This window comes from Larus michahellis, chromosome 8 (assembly GCF_964199755.1).
Source record: "Larus michahellis chromosome 8, bLarMic1.1, whole genome shotgun sequence".
Classification (NCBI taxonomy): Eukaryota; Metazoa; Chordata; class Aves; order Charadriiformes; family Laridae; genus Larus; species Larus michahellis.
Genome location: NC_133903.1, coordinates 23,641,427 through 23,660,921, shown reverse-complemented (window position 1 = coordinate 23,660,921; position 19,495 = coordinate 23,641,427). Strand labels below are relative to the sequence as shown.

Genomic DNA, 19,495 nt, shown 5'->3' with positions numbered 1-19,495 from the left:
TTTGTCACTGTCATGTCAGTGCTCAGTGATGTGGTGAGGGCATCCAAGATGAGCTGCATTGTGGCTTGTCCACGATGAGGCAACATTGCCAATGCATTGCTGAAACAGCAGCTAGCATGGAGAGTGAAATAATTTTAAGTGCCTAGGTCCTCTAAGCTGCAACAGGCACCATTGTCTTTTAGGATGAAACCTCCCTTCGGCTTTGGAGAGCCTTATGTTGACATTACAGAAGGTGAAAGATGACAGTTTACCGATTAGTTACAGAATAGAGCGCGCATTCAGCCACCCGATGACAAGACGCTGCTGCGAACCACCTCTGGCCACCAACATGCCTGATCTTCTTCACACAGCCATGCCTTCCTCCTCCTCCACACCCTCGGCCAGGAGAGCAAGAGGCGGAGGAGCGCAGGTCCCAGTGGCAGCCCGGGGACTTTGCGGGGGGCCCGCTGAGCGCTCCATGGTGGAGGAGACAGACGGGCGCAGCACAGGACAGGCCCAGCACTCCATTCTGCAGCCGGGTCCACCACCCTGTCTGGCTTCATACCTCACTACGAACCTGCTTGGGTTCGCCAGTGAACCAGCCTGGCTTTAGCCCACAGGGAAAGCGTGTTCAGGGGGACGGGGCTCAGCCTCGCCATGAGGGGGGCAGCCCTGGGGCCACAGTCGCGGCCTTCGATCGGGTCGCCGGCGCCCGGCCTCAAACGGCGGCCGAGACGGGAGAACCCTCAACCCGGGGGTCTGACTCTTCAGCCCATGACCCCTCGCCGTGCCTGTCCCCGACACCGCCACGCCGGCCGTGTCACCGCGCCTATGTGACCGCAGCGGGGGCGGGGTGGGCGGCCTCCCTGGGAGGACCGGAGGTGGCTGCGGGCGCCGCTCTGTCCCCTCTCTCCCGGCGCTCTGTGGTTTAAGATGGCGGCGGGGGCTGAGGGGGCGAGTCCGTGAGTCCCAGGCCGGAGCGCCGCGGGGGCCGGCGGGGGCGGCGAGGCGGGCGGGAGCCGCCGGGCCGCGCCGGGGGGAGGAGCGGGGAGGCCGCCTGCCGGGCCGGGGAGCGGCGGCGGCATGTGAGCGCGGGCCGCGGCCGGCAGCGCGGCGATGGGGCAGCAGGTGGGCCGCGTCGGGGAGCCGGGCGCCGGGCTCCAGCCGCCGCCTCAGCACCAGCAGCAGCCGCGGGGACTGCGAGGAAGCAGCGCGGCCAGGCCGGCGGGCCGCCGGCGGGAGGCGGTCGGGCGCACCGCCGAGGGAGGCTTCAATATCTTCACCCAGCACGGTGAGGGGCCGGGCCGGGCCGGGCCGGGGGGGCGAACCGGGGCTGGGGCCCGCCTGCGCTCGCCCCCCACCAGAGAATCGGGTGGGGGGCTCGGAACGAGATCGCCCTTCCTTCCCCTCCCTCTTTTGTTGTTGTTGGTTTAAATGGGGGAGGGGAGAGTTGTTGCCGGGGTGAGGAGAGGCGCCTCTTGCAGGCGGACAGAGCGGGGCAGCCCCTGCCACGTCCCGGGGGATGCTCGCCTCGGCCCGGCCCGGAGCCTGGCGACGAGATCGGGGCAGGAGAAACTTCCCCCGGAGCTGGGGGGAAGGGACTGCCCGCCATGCACAGCAGGACCGAGGTGGCACCACCGGGAATCAAAACTTGCAGTGCTTGGTAGCTGTCACTGCGTCGGTTCCTAGCTATGGTTTTGTTTACAAAGGTAAACGTTACATGTGTTTTGTCTTTCTGTTTACTGAGGCGCTTATAATTTGCTCTTCTAGATCTATAAGTCTCTGTTGCTATAGAGCTCCTGACAGAGCAAGCGATCTTGTTTTGACTGGGGTGTTATAGCTGCCATCTGATTCTCAGTTGAAGTTTTTGCCTGTCCGCTTCTATTCTTATTGCTGTAAACTGATACCGGAAATATTTAATGCAACATGAATACGGTCTGTAATCTCTCTTAGGAGGAGCCCACAACTTCAAATCCCCCTTTGTAACTACGTTTGGTGTTTTTTTTATTTATTATATCTGTTTGGCAACATCTTAATATAATGCGCAAGTTTTGGAAGGCATGATCAATTGAAATGTCTGCCTTGACAGACATGTTGAGAATAGATGTGTGGATGCATCTCTAATCCTAAATAACTGACTCTGCTATGGAGAGCTTGGCTGGTTTGGCTTTTGGTGAAGAGAGGTGTGAGTGTTTATAGAGCAAGGCTGCTTCTGACAATACATATTTTCTTTTGCTCAATAGAATGAGCATAGGCAAAAAGATTAAGGAACATGCAACCAGCAGTCTAAATGTAAATATCATCTGCTGTGACTGCTGACACATAAGTATCTATCAAAACAAGAGCGCGGCACTAAATCTGGTTCTTAAAATCTCAGTGTTGTCACAGCTTTTGAGGTCAGGGAGCAGTATCAACTTTAAAACCAAAACAGAACTCTGTGCTTGCTGGAACGCCTGACCCGCTATTACCACAATTAAAACTAAGGATTACTATTTTATTGCATCTTTCAGCTGTAATATCATCAACTTAATGTTTTACTCTGTCATCTTTGTAGTTTTGTACTTCAAAAGGCACTTTGGCAGAAACATTACTATAAAATAGACTAATACTGTAAATTCACAATGTTAGGAGCCGATCTTGGAGGTTATGCACGCACCCTGCTTCTTTCAGTATGCTGAGGTCTAAGTCTTGAGCAGCAGAGCAAAATTGCTGTATAGACTGCAAAGTGTGACTTAGCAGGCAAGAGCACTCCCGGTAATGACCGTCTTTCAGTGTTTTGGTACCAAGTTGACTGGTTCTTGCTCTTACAAGGCTAGGATGGAAAGGACATTTGTGGGAAGTACAGTACACCACGTGAAGACATGTAGTTCCTTCAGAATAACACAGTTGAGACTGACTCAAGCACATCTTTTCATTATTGCTGCATGTTTTAGTAGTAATTTAGTTCAGCATCCTGAACAAATCCTTCCAGCTCATCCCTCCACCATACTAAATTTTAAAGGTAGATGGTAGGGAGAATTATCTACATGTAATGGCAGGGAAATTGAGAGAAAAAACTTTCTTAAGCATGCACGCACACACACGCAGACAAATTATGTGCTCTGCCAGCCCTTCTGCTCTAGACCTAGAAACAAGAACGAACCGGGAAAGTCAGCATGCTCTGAATAAAACTGTTCAGTGGCATATAAAAAGAACACTCCTCTGTGATAACAGCAATTGTATCTTTAAAATAATGACTATTTTTGTTGCTTAGGTTATCTGCTTCAGCGGTAAGGTAATGAATATCATTTTACTTAGGTCTTTGTTACTTCTGTTATTTTATTTGCAGACTGTAAAGGAAGATGTGTCTGTTGAAAATAAGATACAGCTTTTTATTCTTTTAGATTATGTAAAAGGGGTGGGTTTTTTTGGCAATCCAGTTTTTGAGAGTTTCAGGGCAGGCTTCAAGCTCCCATCCCATCTTGGTCAAAACCTCAGCTGTGTAAATTGTTCCCTGCGTCTATGCACATTTTCCTAGAAATCAGTGAACAACTATTAATAGTCTATAGCAAATGCTAGTCAAAGTTGTGTACCTATTTAAATACTTGTCTTGGGTAATAAGCAAAGGTTTTTGTCATGTTCCAGAATCTGGACTTCACTTGCTTTCTCAGAGAAATTGTGTTCTTGTGATCCTGACTCCCCTTATCTGAGGGAATATTTTTTCCCTCTGAACTTCTATTCTTATTTTTCATTTACTGGCCTTGTTCTCCGTGTTTACTTAACCTGGCTTTCTGCTAGCTTTCTTTAAGTGCTATGCTTCTTTTGCTGAGATGCTGTGATTGCTGGCAATACTACTTGATCCACATGCCTCTTTTCTAGTCATTTCTTTCTGAACCTGATCCTTCCATCCTATCTCTGGGATGTGTATTCACAGTATATGAAAAGTGATGGAAAGAGCACAGGATTATGGGCTAGCACTCTTGGACCACTGACTAAACCTGCCAGTCTAAGGATGAGCCTGGATTATCTGCCTTCCTTCATGCATTCATTGATGTGAGAAAGACAGCCTTGTGACTGGTGCTAGACCCTTTATGAGTATAAATCTCTTCCTCAGCTCATGTTGTCAGATATCATATCTAATGTGCCAGGAGTGACGTGAACCTTTCTAAGTACTCTCGCCAAAGTTCATTTTGAGGGTGTCCTGTTTCTGGGGTTGCTTCTTATGGATTGTTTATGAAAAGGATGGAATTAAACAACGTTTCCAGCCTCAGACCCATTTTGCTATAGGATTTTGAAGAACAGGTTTTGTCAAATCAATAAAGTGTAAAATCTCTTATGCCAGGCTACCAAAACTGAGAGAAGAGCATTTTTACGCAACTAACTTGAAGTGTAGTTACCCCTGAAAAATCAAGAGATTGAGTTGAACTAGTTTGTCCCAAGAGTGTGTGCTGTGTTACAGTCGTGTAGGAGAAGCACTACAGGTATACAGGCACTACCTACTTCAGAATGTATTTTTGGAAGAAGCAAGGAATTTGGAGATGTTTTCTGATTTATGGAAAGAACAGGGAAATCTGCATTGTGGCATCCCGCTATTCTATCATGAGAACAGACACCTAGGCTCCCGCAGGCCTCAGGTCATCGTAGTATTGAATTCTTTGAGCACTGCTGTATAGTTGGGCAGAAAAGTCCTAAGCAAGCTGATAGACTGATGTGATTTGTTAGCCGTGGAGCAGAGTTCTCCAGGATGCAAAAGATAGTTCTGGATTTTGCAGCCTTTTGCAATTAGCCCTTCAAAGTGCCCCGTCACGAGCATTCCTAGCATGTAATCTGTGACTTATAAAAGTAAGCAATGGATCATCAAGCATGTCGGTTGCTAGTAATGTACTAGAAAGGAAGAGCGTAAACAGAAGGATTATTCAAACACCGGTGTTTCCATGTACGCTGCATCAGAATTAACTAGTACCACAGGGACAACAACTCAAGAGGGAGAAGCCGCTGTGAACACTAGTTATTGATCAAATTCTTACAGTTCAGTGCAACCAGAAAAGATAAGCGGTACTTGGTGCCATTACAGGATGAGCTTGCTTTCCCTTTCAAAGAAGGAACAGGGGAGAGAACAGGGAAGTAGGTTATCTTCTTATCCTTTCAGTAGTTTGTTTGAGGGAAAGGGGTACAACTGATGACAACCAACAACTTCCAAGTTGCATGGGCTCTACTCGGCTCCTCGTATGACCTTCGAACAGTGACATGCTGTAATTTTTTCTGAAGAGCGGTGATAACTGCCTTCCGTACCCAGATATTCTTTGGAATGGCGTTAGCATGCTTTTCATCTCCGAAAAGACTTGCTGAGTGTTGTAGAAAACATACCGCAGGAAAAGCAGATTATTTAAATCCTGGCTAGGAAGCCCTTGCAATACCTGTTTGCAATACCGCTAGAGTTGCCTTGGTGATATATTTTGGGGTAGCGGAAGGCTCTGCCACACTTGAGCTTTTGATCCAGCAGGCGCAGGACATTTGTTCCCTGTTTTGTTTTCTAGAGGAGGAGTTTAACAACCTTTTACTGTGTGCATCAAGGTCAGGCAAGATAAGCCTATACTTTTAAAAATAAAATTATCATTAAAGCTCCCCTAAGGCAGTTGGAGTGCTATGCCACGTGATAAAAACATTCTAAAACAGGAAGAAGCATAAATAACACTATCCCTTTGAAATTCAGTGAAACTGAAGGGCTGGATGCAGGAAAATGGAAAGAAGGAGAGAAAATAGGGTCAGTTTAACAACTGCACTTTGTGGGCCACCTAAAATGTTCTTTATTTTTCATCCCAGTGAAATGCAGCTAGCTCAGGCCAGAGCTACTTGCCCGCAGACTTTCCTGTCAGTAAATGCTCTGTGCAGATGGAATATAATCACTGTATTCAGTGCCTGACTCTTTGTGCTGTTAATCAGAAATCTTGTGGGACCATAATGTATAAATAACTCTTAACTAATTGTTTGGGGAATAAAGGATAGTTTCAGTTAAGTGTCTAGAGGAACATCTCCCGTAGAACATAAAATTGTAGGTGTGTTCTCTATTGCATCATTTTCCATGATGTCTAAATTATTCCTGCAGATTTGGTTGCACTCAGTACTCATTTTCATACCTTGTCTTAAGTTAGGATTTTTGCATGCTGTATTTCTCAAGTGAGGACTCTACCAACTTGATGGAAGGGACAATATAACCCAGACTACTGATCTATTGTAATTCCTGGCATATGTATATTTCCTATATACTTTTCACATAAACAGGGGAACATAGTTCTGACTAACATCTTTTGAAGTAACTTCATTTCAGTCTTACCTTCTCCAGACTAACTTAAAAATCAAATCTCAAAGCCCCAACAGATCTCTGATTTCTCAGTTCTCCACATGTAGCAGATGGTGTGGTACAAGTTGTTCTAGCAATATTTCACAAACTTGCTATTGCTTGCAAGTGCAGTGTTTTGTAAAAAAAAATTTTTGGGTTTTTTTTTGGAAATAGGGACATGGCCAAGCGAACAAATCAGTGGAAAGTGAACGTGTAAGCTATTGTACACAAAAGCAAATTGTCACAAGTGGCTTAAATAATCTTTTTTAATCTAGCAGGACTGATGGCTCACATAATTATAGTTGGAACATAGTTGGACAATCTCCTAGAGATGCTGTAGCAGGGTTGGCTTCAGGAATATTTTATGGCTGGTACTAATTACAGATTCTGGGACAGTAGGCTTGAAATCATGTTTTCACTGGTGCTCAGGAGAAGTGACCTGTTCTGTGACCCACCCACTTCAGCATATGTCATTTTTGTTCTTAAAGCAGGCCAGACCTTGCTGAAGGCAAATCATACTTTTTAGATATTTGTTTTATAGATAAAGCTAGATCGTTAGTGTGATTTATTCTAGCCCATTTCTCTTAGTTGTCACAACTTAATGTTTCCAGTATACTTGTTATCCATAAACTGTCTTCTAAATACTGCTGACAGCTGAGTAGTTCACACTCACAAGAAACTCTCTTAAAATCCAACTAATATAAAACAAGAAACAGCAGTTTATACTTATTCCAGTAGGGATGCATGTGAAAGTTATTACAAGTAACACAGGTTTTGTTTAGTGACTTGCCAAGTTCATTTTCACCTTGTTCTATTTCAAAAAGCCAAGGACGGTTGATCACAGACTAAAGCCTCTCCTACACTATAACTGTTTCAGAATCTGATATCCTAAATCACTGCTTGCCAAATGGTTAGTAGTTCTTTCAACAGTCCGTAACTATGAATGATGCAAAGTTTGGTAGCAGTAGTGCAAATTGCCCCTTGACTGGCTTTGCAGGTGAATCTGAAAAGCAGGCATACAAGTTCCTTCTTAACAGCATTCAGAAGAGTTTACTGGTAAAGAAATATTTCTCACTGTTGTTTGGACCACCAGCAGTCTCTGTTTCCCTCAACACAGCAGGAGAGAAACAAAAGCTTGCCCTGAGTGGAGTAACGCAGTTGACTTGTTGGGTCCAAAGTAATGGTTCTCTCACCATTACTGCATCATCCCTGACATTTCTCTGGTTTTGTGGTTATGAAATACTTTATTTTAAAGGCTGATCTTGGTGTTATCCGTGGAGGTTATTCTTTCTAGAATAAGCGACTGTTACAAAACCATTGAGGCTTCCTGTTGGTAACACTGTAAACCACAACAACAAAGCTTAGTTATATTACCCATATCTGCTCAGGAAGTTTCGTGCGCTTTGCGGGCTTGCTATAAAGACATGCACATCTCCCAGTACGATTGCTTATCTGCAACTGTGTATAAATTAACTTTTTAATAGGTGGCTTTCAGTATCAGCTAAATCAGCACAGGAATTTCAAAAAACAGTCCAAAAATAACTTTGACTCTTTTGAGGGGGAGACAAAGATGCACAGAAATACTTCACTAAGAATTGAATTGTTTTTATTTCGATCTTTTAGTGTTCTTTAAAGGCCATTTAAATGTATGTTGTTTAAGACTGAACTCATTCAAGAAATGCCTTTCCTCTTCTCCTGTCCTTCTCTCCCAAACATTGTCCTTAGGATCTTAATCTTACTATGATACTTCCATTAAAAATAATTACATATGTTAATAAACTTGGAGCTTCACTTACGTTGATTTGAAAATATTCTATGACAATAGCAAGGTGAGAATTTCGACTATAATTATGTAAGAAACATATCTCTTCAATGAAGGAAAACTCATTTTGTATAGGACAGTTCTGCATCCCCTCATCCCGTAATTTGATAATACTGGTTTGGATTTGGGGCTCTTTCCTGGTTTGTTTGGTGTTTTGTTGGGTTTGTTGTTATTTAATACTAAAGTGAACCAGAAGTAGCTGCTTCTTGTTACAAGCTATATATGGCAAAGGCATAGGAACCATCTCCTGCTGCTGTTGGGGTGAATTAGGAATCAAGTTAGAGGATAGGAGGAAGAGAACATTCTGGATTTGTCACCCTGTGCACCTCCCAGTCTATTTCTCCTTCTTTTCTCCTACAATAATCCCAACAACAAAGCATCAGGCGTGTCTCTGCTGTTCCTATTTGTCGTCATCTCAACTAGGATATGAAGGATGAACAGTTATGAAGAAGAGTATCTCCAGAAAGACAGATAATGCTGGAGAGGAAAGAATGGGAATAAGGAAAGACTGGGAAAAGAGAAAAGGGTAAAAGCTGATCTTGCAGCTTCTCCTTAATAGTGAATTTTGGTAGACTGGAGATTGTATTTTAAAACATTATGTCTGAAGCTGAACAGTCAAAATACCATCTTGGGTGTATTTAATAATTGTTGAATGAGACAGGTGGGCCTTCTAAATTGATCTGTGATAAGTTAGAAGTGGATTACAGACTGATGTCCCTGTAGTGGGCAGCATACTGGTTGGGGGGTTTCCCTCCATAGAATAGACTAGACTGTTTTAGTTGAAAGGGACCTACAATGATCATCTAGTCCAACAGCCTGACCAATTCAGGGCTGACATGGCTGATGACTGAGATCAGGAACAACAAGATGAGAGTTCCAAGCTCCTGGAACACAACCAAATGTTAACTTGCAGGACTGTTTGTTTTGGGAAAGAAAAACCCACCAAAATCTCCTCCTCTTGTTCCCTTCTCGCCAGAGGTAGAATCAAGTACACTTGAAGAGTTAACACGTATACACTCTGTAGAGTTCATATGTGGGATTTACAGTGAATTGGCATAAGATACCAATAATCACTTTCGTTGCAGGTCGAGCATGCTCAGCACCATGGCTAATTTTGAAACAGGTGTCAGGCTTGCTTCTGGTTGAAAGAAATTATATTAATATTTGCTATTACGGTGGTAGTATGTAGCATAGGCCATGAAGTGTTCCTGTTTTTTCAGATTCTGTGTTCAATTAGACCCATAATTTTTGGAGAAGTTGACTGCAGAGAGTACTGTGCCTGTACAGTATGCACACCAAAACATACAGGAATTGCAAAGTGAAGAAACACTTCCTCATCACAAATCTGTGTACACTCGAACGTGGCCTAGCCTAGAACTTGTTTAAATATTGTCATATCCGAGTAGATTAGTATTACTTCCTACATTTACCCTAAACATTGGGGGTCCGAAAGGTGTTTACAGAGCGCGGGTCTGTTTTCTAGACAAAAAAGGAAAATGTTTATACTTTTTAATTTTGTAGCCCGTGGATTGTGAAGATAACCCTTCAAACCCAAGCTGGAGTGTAAATTAATATAATGAGGCCTTTCTTAGCTTACAGGATCAACTCAGTTTCTCAAGATTATTTCAAAGGCTTTGCTGCTTAGGGTTCATTTTCCTTACCAGCAGTGTCATGGAGTTAACAAGACTGTTCAGTTTTACTGCTGCTATTCAGAAACCTGTGGGAGGCTGTGCAACTGATGAGAATATCAATTTTGTGTTGCTACTTAGAAAAGCCAAGAGCAGAAGTAGAGACAAGATAGAGCTATACTGGTACTTCTGAAGTGTACTTAATAGAAAAAAAACTGGATTAGCCTTGAAGGGATTTCAAAAGAAATAATTTTTACAGTGTTATTTCCGATCCAGCACTCTAATATGTCAGAACTTGCCAATTAATGAAACTATGCTGACTGTTTAGCAGTAAAAGAAGTCTGTTTATGTAAGCGTTTTTAAAATTTTTACAAGTTATGTCATCTAGGAAGAGTGAAACGGACTGAATCTGAATAACCTTGAAGATCTTTTGAAACGGTTAGTGGTATAGCTTCCTTCCTCCATTAAGTCACTGGGTGCAGCAGAACTCAAGCTTATACTGGCCTGAGCTGGATTGCATAAGCATGGACTTACCGCTTGCGTTTGATGCAGTTTTTTCTTAGAATACAGGTTTTAATTGTAAAGCTCTACTTCAGTACAAGTGAAAGAGAAACAGCGTCCTTTGTCTGAGAGCCGATTTGTGTTTCCTTTTCTCCTATAAATTAAGTTTTTTCATCTTTTCATCTATAAACCATCAAAGAAAAAAAATTCAGTCTAATAGTTGGCAGCGCTTGGGCTCAGATTTAAGATACTAAAGTTAAAATAGCAAGTTCTTCAAACTTGAATGTTAAATTGCTGAATGTCCTACATGTGCTCTTTATAATATTGTTGATATTAATAGAGTCAAGTCTTGGTAAAGTTACTCTTAAAATGGCACCTTGATCAAAGCATAAAGGCTGTGGTATAGGCAAGCCCTTGAACAGATGCTCCAGAAGTTGTTTGTTTGATCACTTTGTGGTGATACCACTCATTTCTGGTTTGTTTTCAAACCTGCTTTTTTATTGACAGAATTGGCATCAAGTAAGCCACGGTGAGCTTTATCATTTGTGGCAGTAACATATATAAATAGTGAGAGCGACCTCTCTGCAGGCCCTGCAGAATTATTCTGCTTTCTCCTGGCTAGGTAGATGAGTGGGGTTTTGGTAGGTTTTCTCTTTTTTTGAGGCCAAAAGATGTGTACAGCTTGGGGAGGGATGAACAGTGCTTTTGTAATTGATACCAGTGTGAAACCTGTGCTCTGGCCCAATTACCCAGTGAAGCACAGCAATATACTTTTCCACTAATCATAAATTGTATGCTTGTTATTCAGGATGATGTTTGTTGGTTTTACTTAATTTTGATTTATGGCTTTTTTTGTTATTATTTAAATACCAAGAGTTAACAGAGAAACCAGAGGTACTTCATTAGATTAAAAAGGCTTTGTGTACAGAAGATCCTTAGAATAAATAGGAAAATGGAATATAGTGTTTTGTGGTGCTAGTATTTTAAGTTATATTTAGGTTTTTTCTTCAGGATCTTAAAAAACTGGGTGTTAAGGTTTGCAATGTAGCTGTGAGGAAGGAGCTGATTTTTCATGGTAAAAGAAACTGAGATTTATTTTTTTGAGTAAACTAATACATTTGAGTCTGGTATAAACTACAGAAGAACAACTAGCCCACTTTTCATACTTTTTTTTCCTTCCAGAGGTACACTAGGTGGCTCAGGATTGATGTGCAAAATCAGTAGATGCATAAATGAAGATTTGTGTAGCCTGCCACGGCTATCCTGTGAAAGAGAAGTCTAGCAGGTTAAATTCTTGCTTTTGTCATAACAGTACTAAATCTGTTTTGTCATAAATTTTTTTCATTTTCTGTTTTTAGGTCATCATAATTAAATATATTTAACTTCTTTAGGGGAAAAATGTTTAAAGAGAGCATTGCCCTCTAAATCAGTCATTTAATTGTGTGGTAATTCCTGCAATTTAGAAGTACAGATATTCTTTGAGAAGTTGAAATAGGCCAGAGGCTTAAGTCTGTCAGAGCTAAGCTTGTCTGTTGTCTTGTACAGAGCTTCTAATTCTTATTTTGATGTAAGTCTGCATAGCTTCCATGTATTTTTTGTCAAATGGTTAAGCTAAATTTGAATAAGACACTTTGTATGTGTCTTTCCATCAACACACAGGCTTGCACCATGAACAGTAGAGGTGCAATGACTTTTTGTGTGTGTGCTTTGTTAGCATTTCTGCTAAATAAAATGTTTTTCTCATTTTAGGGGAAGGTGAAAAAGCATATAACTGCTTCTAGGTGCAGCGTAACTCCAGAATAATGCTCAGCTGGCTTCTAAGTACCTGCTCAGCCACAGGCAGATGGACTTAGCCCTGCTATTATACTCACTTGTGTTGTTGGCTATGGAAACTAGCATGCCTAAAGGCAGCATAATTATAAGCTGTTTAGACTCAGGTGAGCTTTGGTAGTTTTCTTGCATTACACATAGGGGAATGGTATCCCCAGGTGCTGAATATTAGCATGTTTTCTGTTGTGCATCATCTGTTACAGAGCTACACTGCAGCTGATATGCATGAGCCATTGCCAGTAAGCATTTTGTTCCTGAACAGGAACAGCATTTGACTATGAGGAACCTCTTGTAGAGCCTTTCTGCTTGCTTTTGCTTTCCCCTCTCCACCCAGAGTTCACCTTGTTATGTTCGAGCAGGGAAGCAGGCTTTGAAACACGCACCGCATTGTCAGCGGGGAGCAGGTGAGTCTGAAGGAGCACAGCCTTATGCTGGGCAGAACTCCCACGTTAGCTGAGGAGCCTGGGCAGCACACAGGAGGCTGTGTGAATTTTGAAGATAAAAGGATCAATTGCAGCTGCTTATGGAGAACATGATTATCCAGCCTACCACGAGAGGGTGCTACAATGCTTTGACATAATTTGTCCATTGCTACAAGGTTTTTCTGTTAAGTAGAGGGTTTTTTCCCCCCATCATCACTGTGTTACAATTAAGAGTGTTTTAAGTAACTTTTGGTTTATGAAAGCAGGCAATATCCAATTATCAAAAGGCAGATGTAACTATCTTAAAATTTAAGGGAATTCCTGTTCATTTTGCTTTAAGAGCCAAACTGCTTCCTTTTTAGTTGTTTCGTTTCTGTTGGACTTTATCCTAGATAACTTCATCTGCCGGTAAGAGAAGTTTTCCAGCTTGTTTATGTGTAAGTATGCAGGCAACATGAGCATGAAAAGACATTAAATCTGATACTTCTGGCTAGGTAATCTGAGCCCTCAAATTAAGAGTTAATTCTCATTGCTTCTGTGCAGTTCTCATCTGTAAAACGGCAATAATGCTTGCTTGTTTTATGGAGATGCTTAGACTTAACTTTTGCATAAACACAGAAAAGCTGTCTGCAGGCTAAATGCTCAGTGATGCACTCTTGTCTCATCCTGTAGGCTGTTAGACAAACGTGTTTGTTGTGGTTCTAGCCTGTATTTTCAAAATACTCGTGGCATGATAATAGGTCTGAAAGAAGATTAGTGTTTGTGTTAATTGTTTGACTTGCCTTGAAATGGAAGCTCAAAGCACCGTGCTTTGCTGAATGTTATCTGTCAAACGTCCATAAAGAGGCTGAAGCTACAGTGAATTAGCAACAGATAGAGAACTTCAGTACACTGTCTTTGGTTGTTTAACAGTAGAGCAATACAAGCAAAAGAGTGAATTGCAGTGAGCATTCATGCAGTTGGGTTATTGGCTGGCAGACAAGATCTCTGCAAAGAGGTCTCAAACCTGGTGTTTAGGGCTTAGGTATGTAATTACAAAAAAATAAGATCACCTCACACTGCTGTGGTGTTCATCATTGACTGCTCAGCTGTGGAGTAGTTGTTAACACTAAATTGGGATGAATTTGTGTTTTTCCTAAAAGTCACTTATTCCCTTTAATACTAGTCAGCAAAAGGCCACATTGAAAGAAACACCGTAATCAGTCCTAAACCACACCACTAGAAATGAGATATGAAAATCTGTTTCAAATACAACCAAGACAGACTTTCTGTCTTACGTACTATCATGGAAAAGCAAAGGCATGACTTCTGGTATGGTGTAGCTGCCCTCTTGTCTCCCCTACATTTTCCTAATTTGTTATGAGGTTGTTTCCTACATTTTCCTAATTTGTTATAAGCTTATTTCAGGCTTTGGCATCCAGCTTTGTTACATCCACCCATCCATTATTTCCTCTTACAGAAAGATTAAAACACTCTTCATCACACAGTGACCTGCTATGCTCCACCCCCTGAGCCTACAGGGAGGTGGGCTTGTAACTTTTGAAACCATAAAAGCTATTATAGAAGCGTCATCTTGGTTTGTTAATAGAGTAGCAGGCTTTAGTATATGGAATAAACCCCTCTGGTACAGCAGTGCTTCATATCACCAAACTGAAGGTTGCCCTTCCAGGGATTGCTCTTATGCTTTTAGAAATTAGGTAATGATCCTGTGTGTTGAGAACAAGTGTCATTCCATAATGAATACTGTGTGAAATGAGGTTGTCTGATGCTTAAAGGGAAACAGAATTGAATATCCAGGAACTGGTGCTGGCGACAAATTAGGAAGTACTGTTTCCTTTCCTATGAGTGTTTAGTATTCTTACTCAGCTGCCTGTATCTTTATTTGGAGCCATAGCTGTTCTGAAAATGAGAAAGGTGATGCACAGTGCCTTTTCTGTCTGACTCTCTTCTGTTCTTGGGGAAAGCTTTTTCCCAAATTCCTTGCCTTTGCTGACAGACAAAGGATGTCAGCTCTAAAACCAGGAATACAGACATGCAGGAATTGAAGAAAATTGTTTCTCCCCATGAAGGTACCATCTTTGTTTAAATATAAAAAAAATTAGATACTGGCATGAGTAAAAATCCCTGCAGTAAGAAAACTATTTTCCATAGTAGTATTTAGTCTATTCCCCCCCCCTCCGCCCCCCGACGCACACTGTTAGAGTAGTAAGTTTATAGAAGGAAGACAGTGTTTTATTGAACAGATAAGTGAGAGGCATGAGGACACAAGATGGTTTATGCAATAGGTCTCTTGCAGAACTACTAACACAGCACCCTTTCCACCGGATCGTACTTTCTTTTTCAAGTTTGACTGTAGAGGCTTTCTATTATACTTACTCCTATGACAGATTTTCTTCCTTTTTTGATGCTTGAACTTAAAGCTACTGGTTTTAATTCTACTTCATTAGTGCTAAGAAGTGTAGGAGTTTCTGTTTAGAGAATATCAGTAGTTGAGTCTTATTCATTTGACAGATACATACTGTAAGGATTTTGTAACAAAAGCTCTAAGTATCACACTTTAGGAAGGACGGATGATCATCACTGGTTTGAGTCCCACTCTGCCATAGCTTTCAGTCTGATATTTAGCAAACTACTTTGTTTCTTTGCTTTAGACCTTTTTCTGCATAGTACAAATTTTACCCTACTCTGTAGGACTGTCAAGAGAATAAAATATCAAAACTGTGAGGCACTCAGTATATCGAGTGCTACAAAAATATCCCCTGTAGTATCAAGTCATAATATTAGCATGCCCCAACTGAGAGTGTTCTGTAGGCTGTGAATTTAATCCATGCAAGAATAAGCATTTACTGCTAGTGAAGGGTACAGCATGGTTAGCACTAGTGAGGGTAGTCATCCACAAAACAGGTACAAAACAGCCTCAGATTTGGTACGTAGTCTTTCTCTTAAATTACTAACAAAGTGTTTCAGCAAAAATTGTAGATCTTATTGTTTAGTTGTAGACAGTTGAGCAGGATAGATAGTTACCTACCAGAGGATTTGGAAATAAATCTTACAAGAATTAATATCCTCATGGGAAAAATATCACTGCATGTTGTCACAAATCTGGAGAACAATTCAGCCTCCAGAGAGCAATTACCTAGATTTAGAAAGATTTCACTGTTTGGGGTGAGATACTCATGCTGCTGTTTCCTGACTGCCTCTTGTGTAAAAGAACAGGCACATCACATGTGTTCCCTCTCAACTTTGTATGTTAGCACTCCTGCAATTTTAAATCTGAAAAAAATACAACTGCGCATCTCAGGCCTGGTCTCCGGGGAGGAATGCCGAGCCCATTCAGCAGCGTGCCTCCGGAGACAGCTGCGCAGTTAGCGTTTGTGTCTGCCAGGGTCTGTGCTCTCCACAATGATCCCCACCCCAAAGCTCCAGACAAACACAGGAGATGAATGTCAACAGCTGCAGAAGGCTCAGTTTTTGAATCTTAATTAGGGTAAGGAGTTGTTTGAAGTGTTTCTTTTCATAAGTCTCTTGTGATGGTTATAAGAGCTACACATCCCCATTCAGGTTGTCAAGATAATGCTAACCTCTTCATAGAGGTGGAGTTCTCCTGGTCTGAGCCTGTGTGAATGCCACATCCCTCTAAACAGATAATGCTCATATAGACCATAGTGCTTTTCTGTGCTTTACCAGTGTGCTCTCAGTTCTCCTTCCTCTTTTCCCCTGCCCAGGTTACAACTTTTTTTGCACACACTGATTTTTCCGGTTGTATTTTTTCCTTGAGAGTAGGCTACCACCCTTCTGTGATATACTGCTTTCATAACAGTGGCAAAGTGCCCAATAAAACTGGTCTAAGACCTCCACACCCAGACCTCAATATTTTTCCTCCCAGTTTAAAGGGACAACCTGCATTTTATGTATTTGTCTTAGATTACAGTAACCACTTTCATGTGTTAAGAACAAAGCCAAGACTGTCCATTTCGCCATAATTACGTTGTACCTGTCACTACGTAGGAAGCCCTGCCCTTTCTTTAGAAGTTAAATCATTAGATTCCATATAGTGTAATTGAGTGAGTCATTCAGTTTCAGTCCTGCTGCTAGAGCATGCATCTATTGTGTCTAATGTAATTTCCCCTTAATGGGGCCAACAGTAGCAGCACCAGTAGTATGAAGTCCGTTATAAGTAATCTGTCTACAGTATTCACAATACATAATTTTCAAAAGATTCACCAGGGATTTTCAAAGTAAGAATCCTTGCATTAATTTTTTTCTAAGGTGGAGGGGGTTGTAAGTTGATCTAAAAAATACCTAATCATGTAGTAAACTCTTAACAGGGATTCAAGCCAGCTATACCCTGTATCTGAATTACAGCACAATAAAGCTGAATTAATGAAAACTTGTCAGAAGAGAAGCTTGTCCCCACAACCACTGTGCTCCTTTACCAGTACTCATTCTCATCTAGCTCTGTGGCAAGCCAGTCCAGGGAGCTAAACCAACAGAAAACTCTGAAGTGCTGGTTTGATTTCCTGACCCAGCTTGCTGCACATCAGATGAACGTGGGTGCGAGCATGCAGGAGGCAGCAGAGGAGGCAGCTGGGAGCTGGGGAAACCACCACCCATCTGGCAGCAGCTGCCTGCTGGGTTCACTTAGCCAGTCTGCACCCTCAAAACCTAAGCAAAATAGTTCAGTGGTTTTGTCTCTTATGCCTCGGGGAGGGCTATACGCAGACACTTCGCATTGTATGTCTTTAGCAACGCTACTATCTGAGACAAGTCCCTGAAATTTGTCCTTTTAGAATCTTTGAAATTCAGAAGTGAGTTAACTCAGATGCTTAAAGAGTCAAAGGCACTATTCTCGTCATAAGAGGTTACTTCCTCAGGTTTCTAAGAGTATGATCACTTCTTACCTGGTTTAAGGGTGGGGTTTTTTAACACATATTTTACTTAAGTGCTCATTGCGTTCTTGGCCTTAATGGCCTTTTACCATGCTACACATGTATGCCTTGAATGAAAAGCTGATTATAACCCAGTGCCCATGAGCAGCAGCTCTTCATTGCTGTCATTGAGTTGATGAGACTGACAGCTAGAGGAAAAGGCTGGCTGTCCTTCAAGCTGAACTAGGTGTGAACTTCAAGTTAGATAACCAAAGGGATTATTTGACCAATGTTTCTGCCAGAAGACTCTCAGTTCCATGAATAAATCTTTGAGTCTAGTTTCTCTAGTAATTAGGAATTAAGTTCTTACGCTGGTAATCTGCTGCTGCATTTTAATTAGACCCAATTCTCAAACTAACAGTCACATTTGACATTCCTAGTAAGAGAACATGCCAACCTAGATTAGTCAGTCCTTGTGAGGGGTGATTTTGCTTGGTGTATTTGATCATGACAATTTGATGTTTGCCATTACTCAGCTTTTCCAGCTTCAGAACCTGAGGTGTGACCCTGCAGGTTTTATTTACTGGTCTTTTTAGTGACATTTTTTTCCCCCGTAGTCTATGCAGAATATTCTCCAGGCTCTCATCTTTTCTGTTTCAGTCTTCATCTTCATGGGTGCTTCACTTGGTCTTTGTGGGTGCTTTAGAGGTTTTCCTTTTTTTGAGGCACAGGCAATCTGCTGTTCATGATGAAGGCATGACCTTAAGAGGTGCTTGCGTCAGAGTCTCTGCTGATGTTTCATGCAGGAGCTTTAGCATCCTTGCTGGAGGGATGTAAGTGTGCTGGCTGCTTCCAGGTTTCTAAATTTCAGCTCTTAGTTCAGTTCTTCAGGGACTGACCATGCAGGCCTTATAAAAATTTAATATTGTTATGCTTGTATGGTTTATTTCAGATTGTAAGAGACTTAGATCTCAAAGCAATAATATGTCCATATAAGCATCTTTCCTTGCCTCACTTCCCTTGCTGTTTTTGACAGTTTTGGCATCTGCTCAGTTCTATAACCTATCCAGGAAGTTTTTACTCCTAAGCAGCCCATAGTGATATTGGCTTTAAGTGCTTAAAGTAGCTTGAATGCAATGGGAAGACTGTTTCTGGCGACGATGTAGATGAGCAGGAAACACGTCATTAATTCTAAAGACCCTTCAGATAACTTGCAAATATTAATTAGCTTCTGGTTCTATAAAGTCCTTCTAAGCTGAAAGACCCATTTTAAACCTATGTGGTACAGCAGCTTTCAATCTGAAGTTAATTGTATGTGCTTCTGGGTGCTCCACTGCTTGCCCAATGGCAAGTGTTGAACTCTTTGCATGTCTTGTAGTTTACCTGTAGTTTTTCAAAGAAATTTGAGAACTAAGTAACATGTCACAACAGCATGGAATTCCGATAGAGAAATGCCCTAAAAGGCAGGGCTTTAGTGGCATCTCATGAAGCTGGCAGTGATTGACTGTCTTGCAGTAGTGCTAAATAAGAGGTCTCCATAAGGATGAGACAGAGAAGCCCTTTGCTGAAAGCAGTATCTACATGGGATGGTAATTGTTCTGCTTTCTAACTACTGCACTGAGGAGAGCTACAGTTATTTTGAAAACATTTAAATACAGGATTGCCATAGATAACTGCTGTAAATAATAGAAATGTAACTGAAGGATCTTCTCCCAAGCTACCACAAGCCAGAGCAGCTTTAGTTCCCAGTACCTGGACAAAAGGTAGAAGACAGCATTCTGTCCCTTTGCTTTAAAAGGCTAAGTCAGAACTGAGTACAAGTTCACCATGCTTTTGGTTACTCAGATATCTAATTTGGAGTTAGTTTGTACTGTATGAGGTTCAAGAGGGAGAATGATTTTTGAGGCAAGTATTTGCAGGACTGCCTGTTGTCGGGGAATTTCCAACTTCAAGACGGCACCTGTGTGCTGGTATCAGCCCAGTACTGAGCCCTGGCCCCAAAGGAAGCACTCGGTGCGGCTGGTTCTTGAGGGGATACAATATACTCTGTGTAATCCAAGCAGTCAGCTGTCCTGACAACCTATATAGGCCAGCAGCAACTGGGAATGTTTTTCTGTGGAGTGGGA

General features: G+C 42.0%; 1 protein-coding gene across 2 annotated transcripts in view; it reads left to right on the top strand.

Moving 5' to 3' along the window:
• Positions 1 to 1,037: 1,037 nt before the first annotated feature.
• ABL2 (ABL proto-oncogene 2, non-receptor tyrosine kinase) overlaps positions 1,038 to 19,495 on the top strand; it is a 49,682-nt gene continuing 31,224 nt past the window's right edge. For both annotated transcript variants that reach the window (XM_074597198.1, XM_074597195.1), the window contains exon 1: positions 1,038 to 1,270. In XM_074597198.1, the coding sequence (XP_074453299.1) occupies positions 1,096 to 1,270 (175 nt within the window). In that variant the 5' untranslated portion in view covers positions 1,038 to 1,095. The remainder of the gene's footprint in view (positions 1,271 to 19,495) is intronic.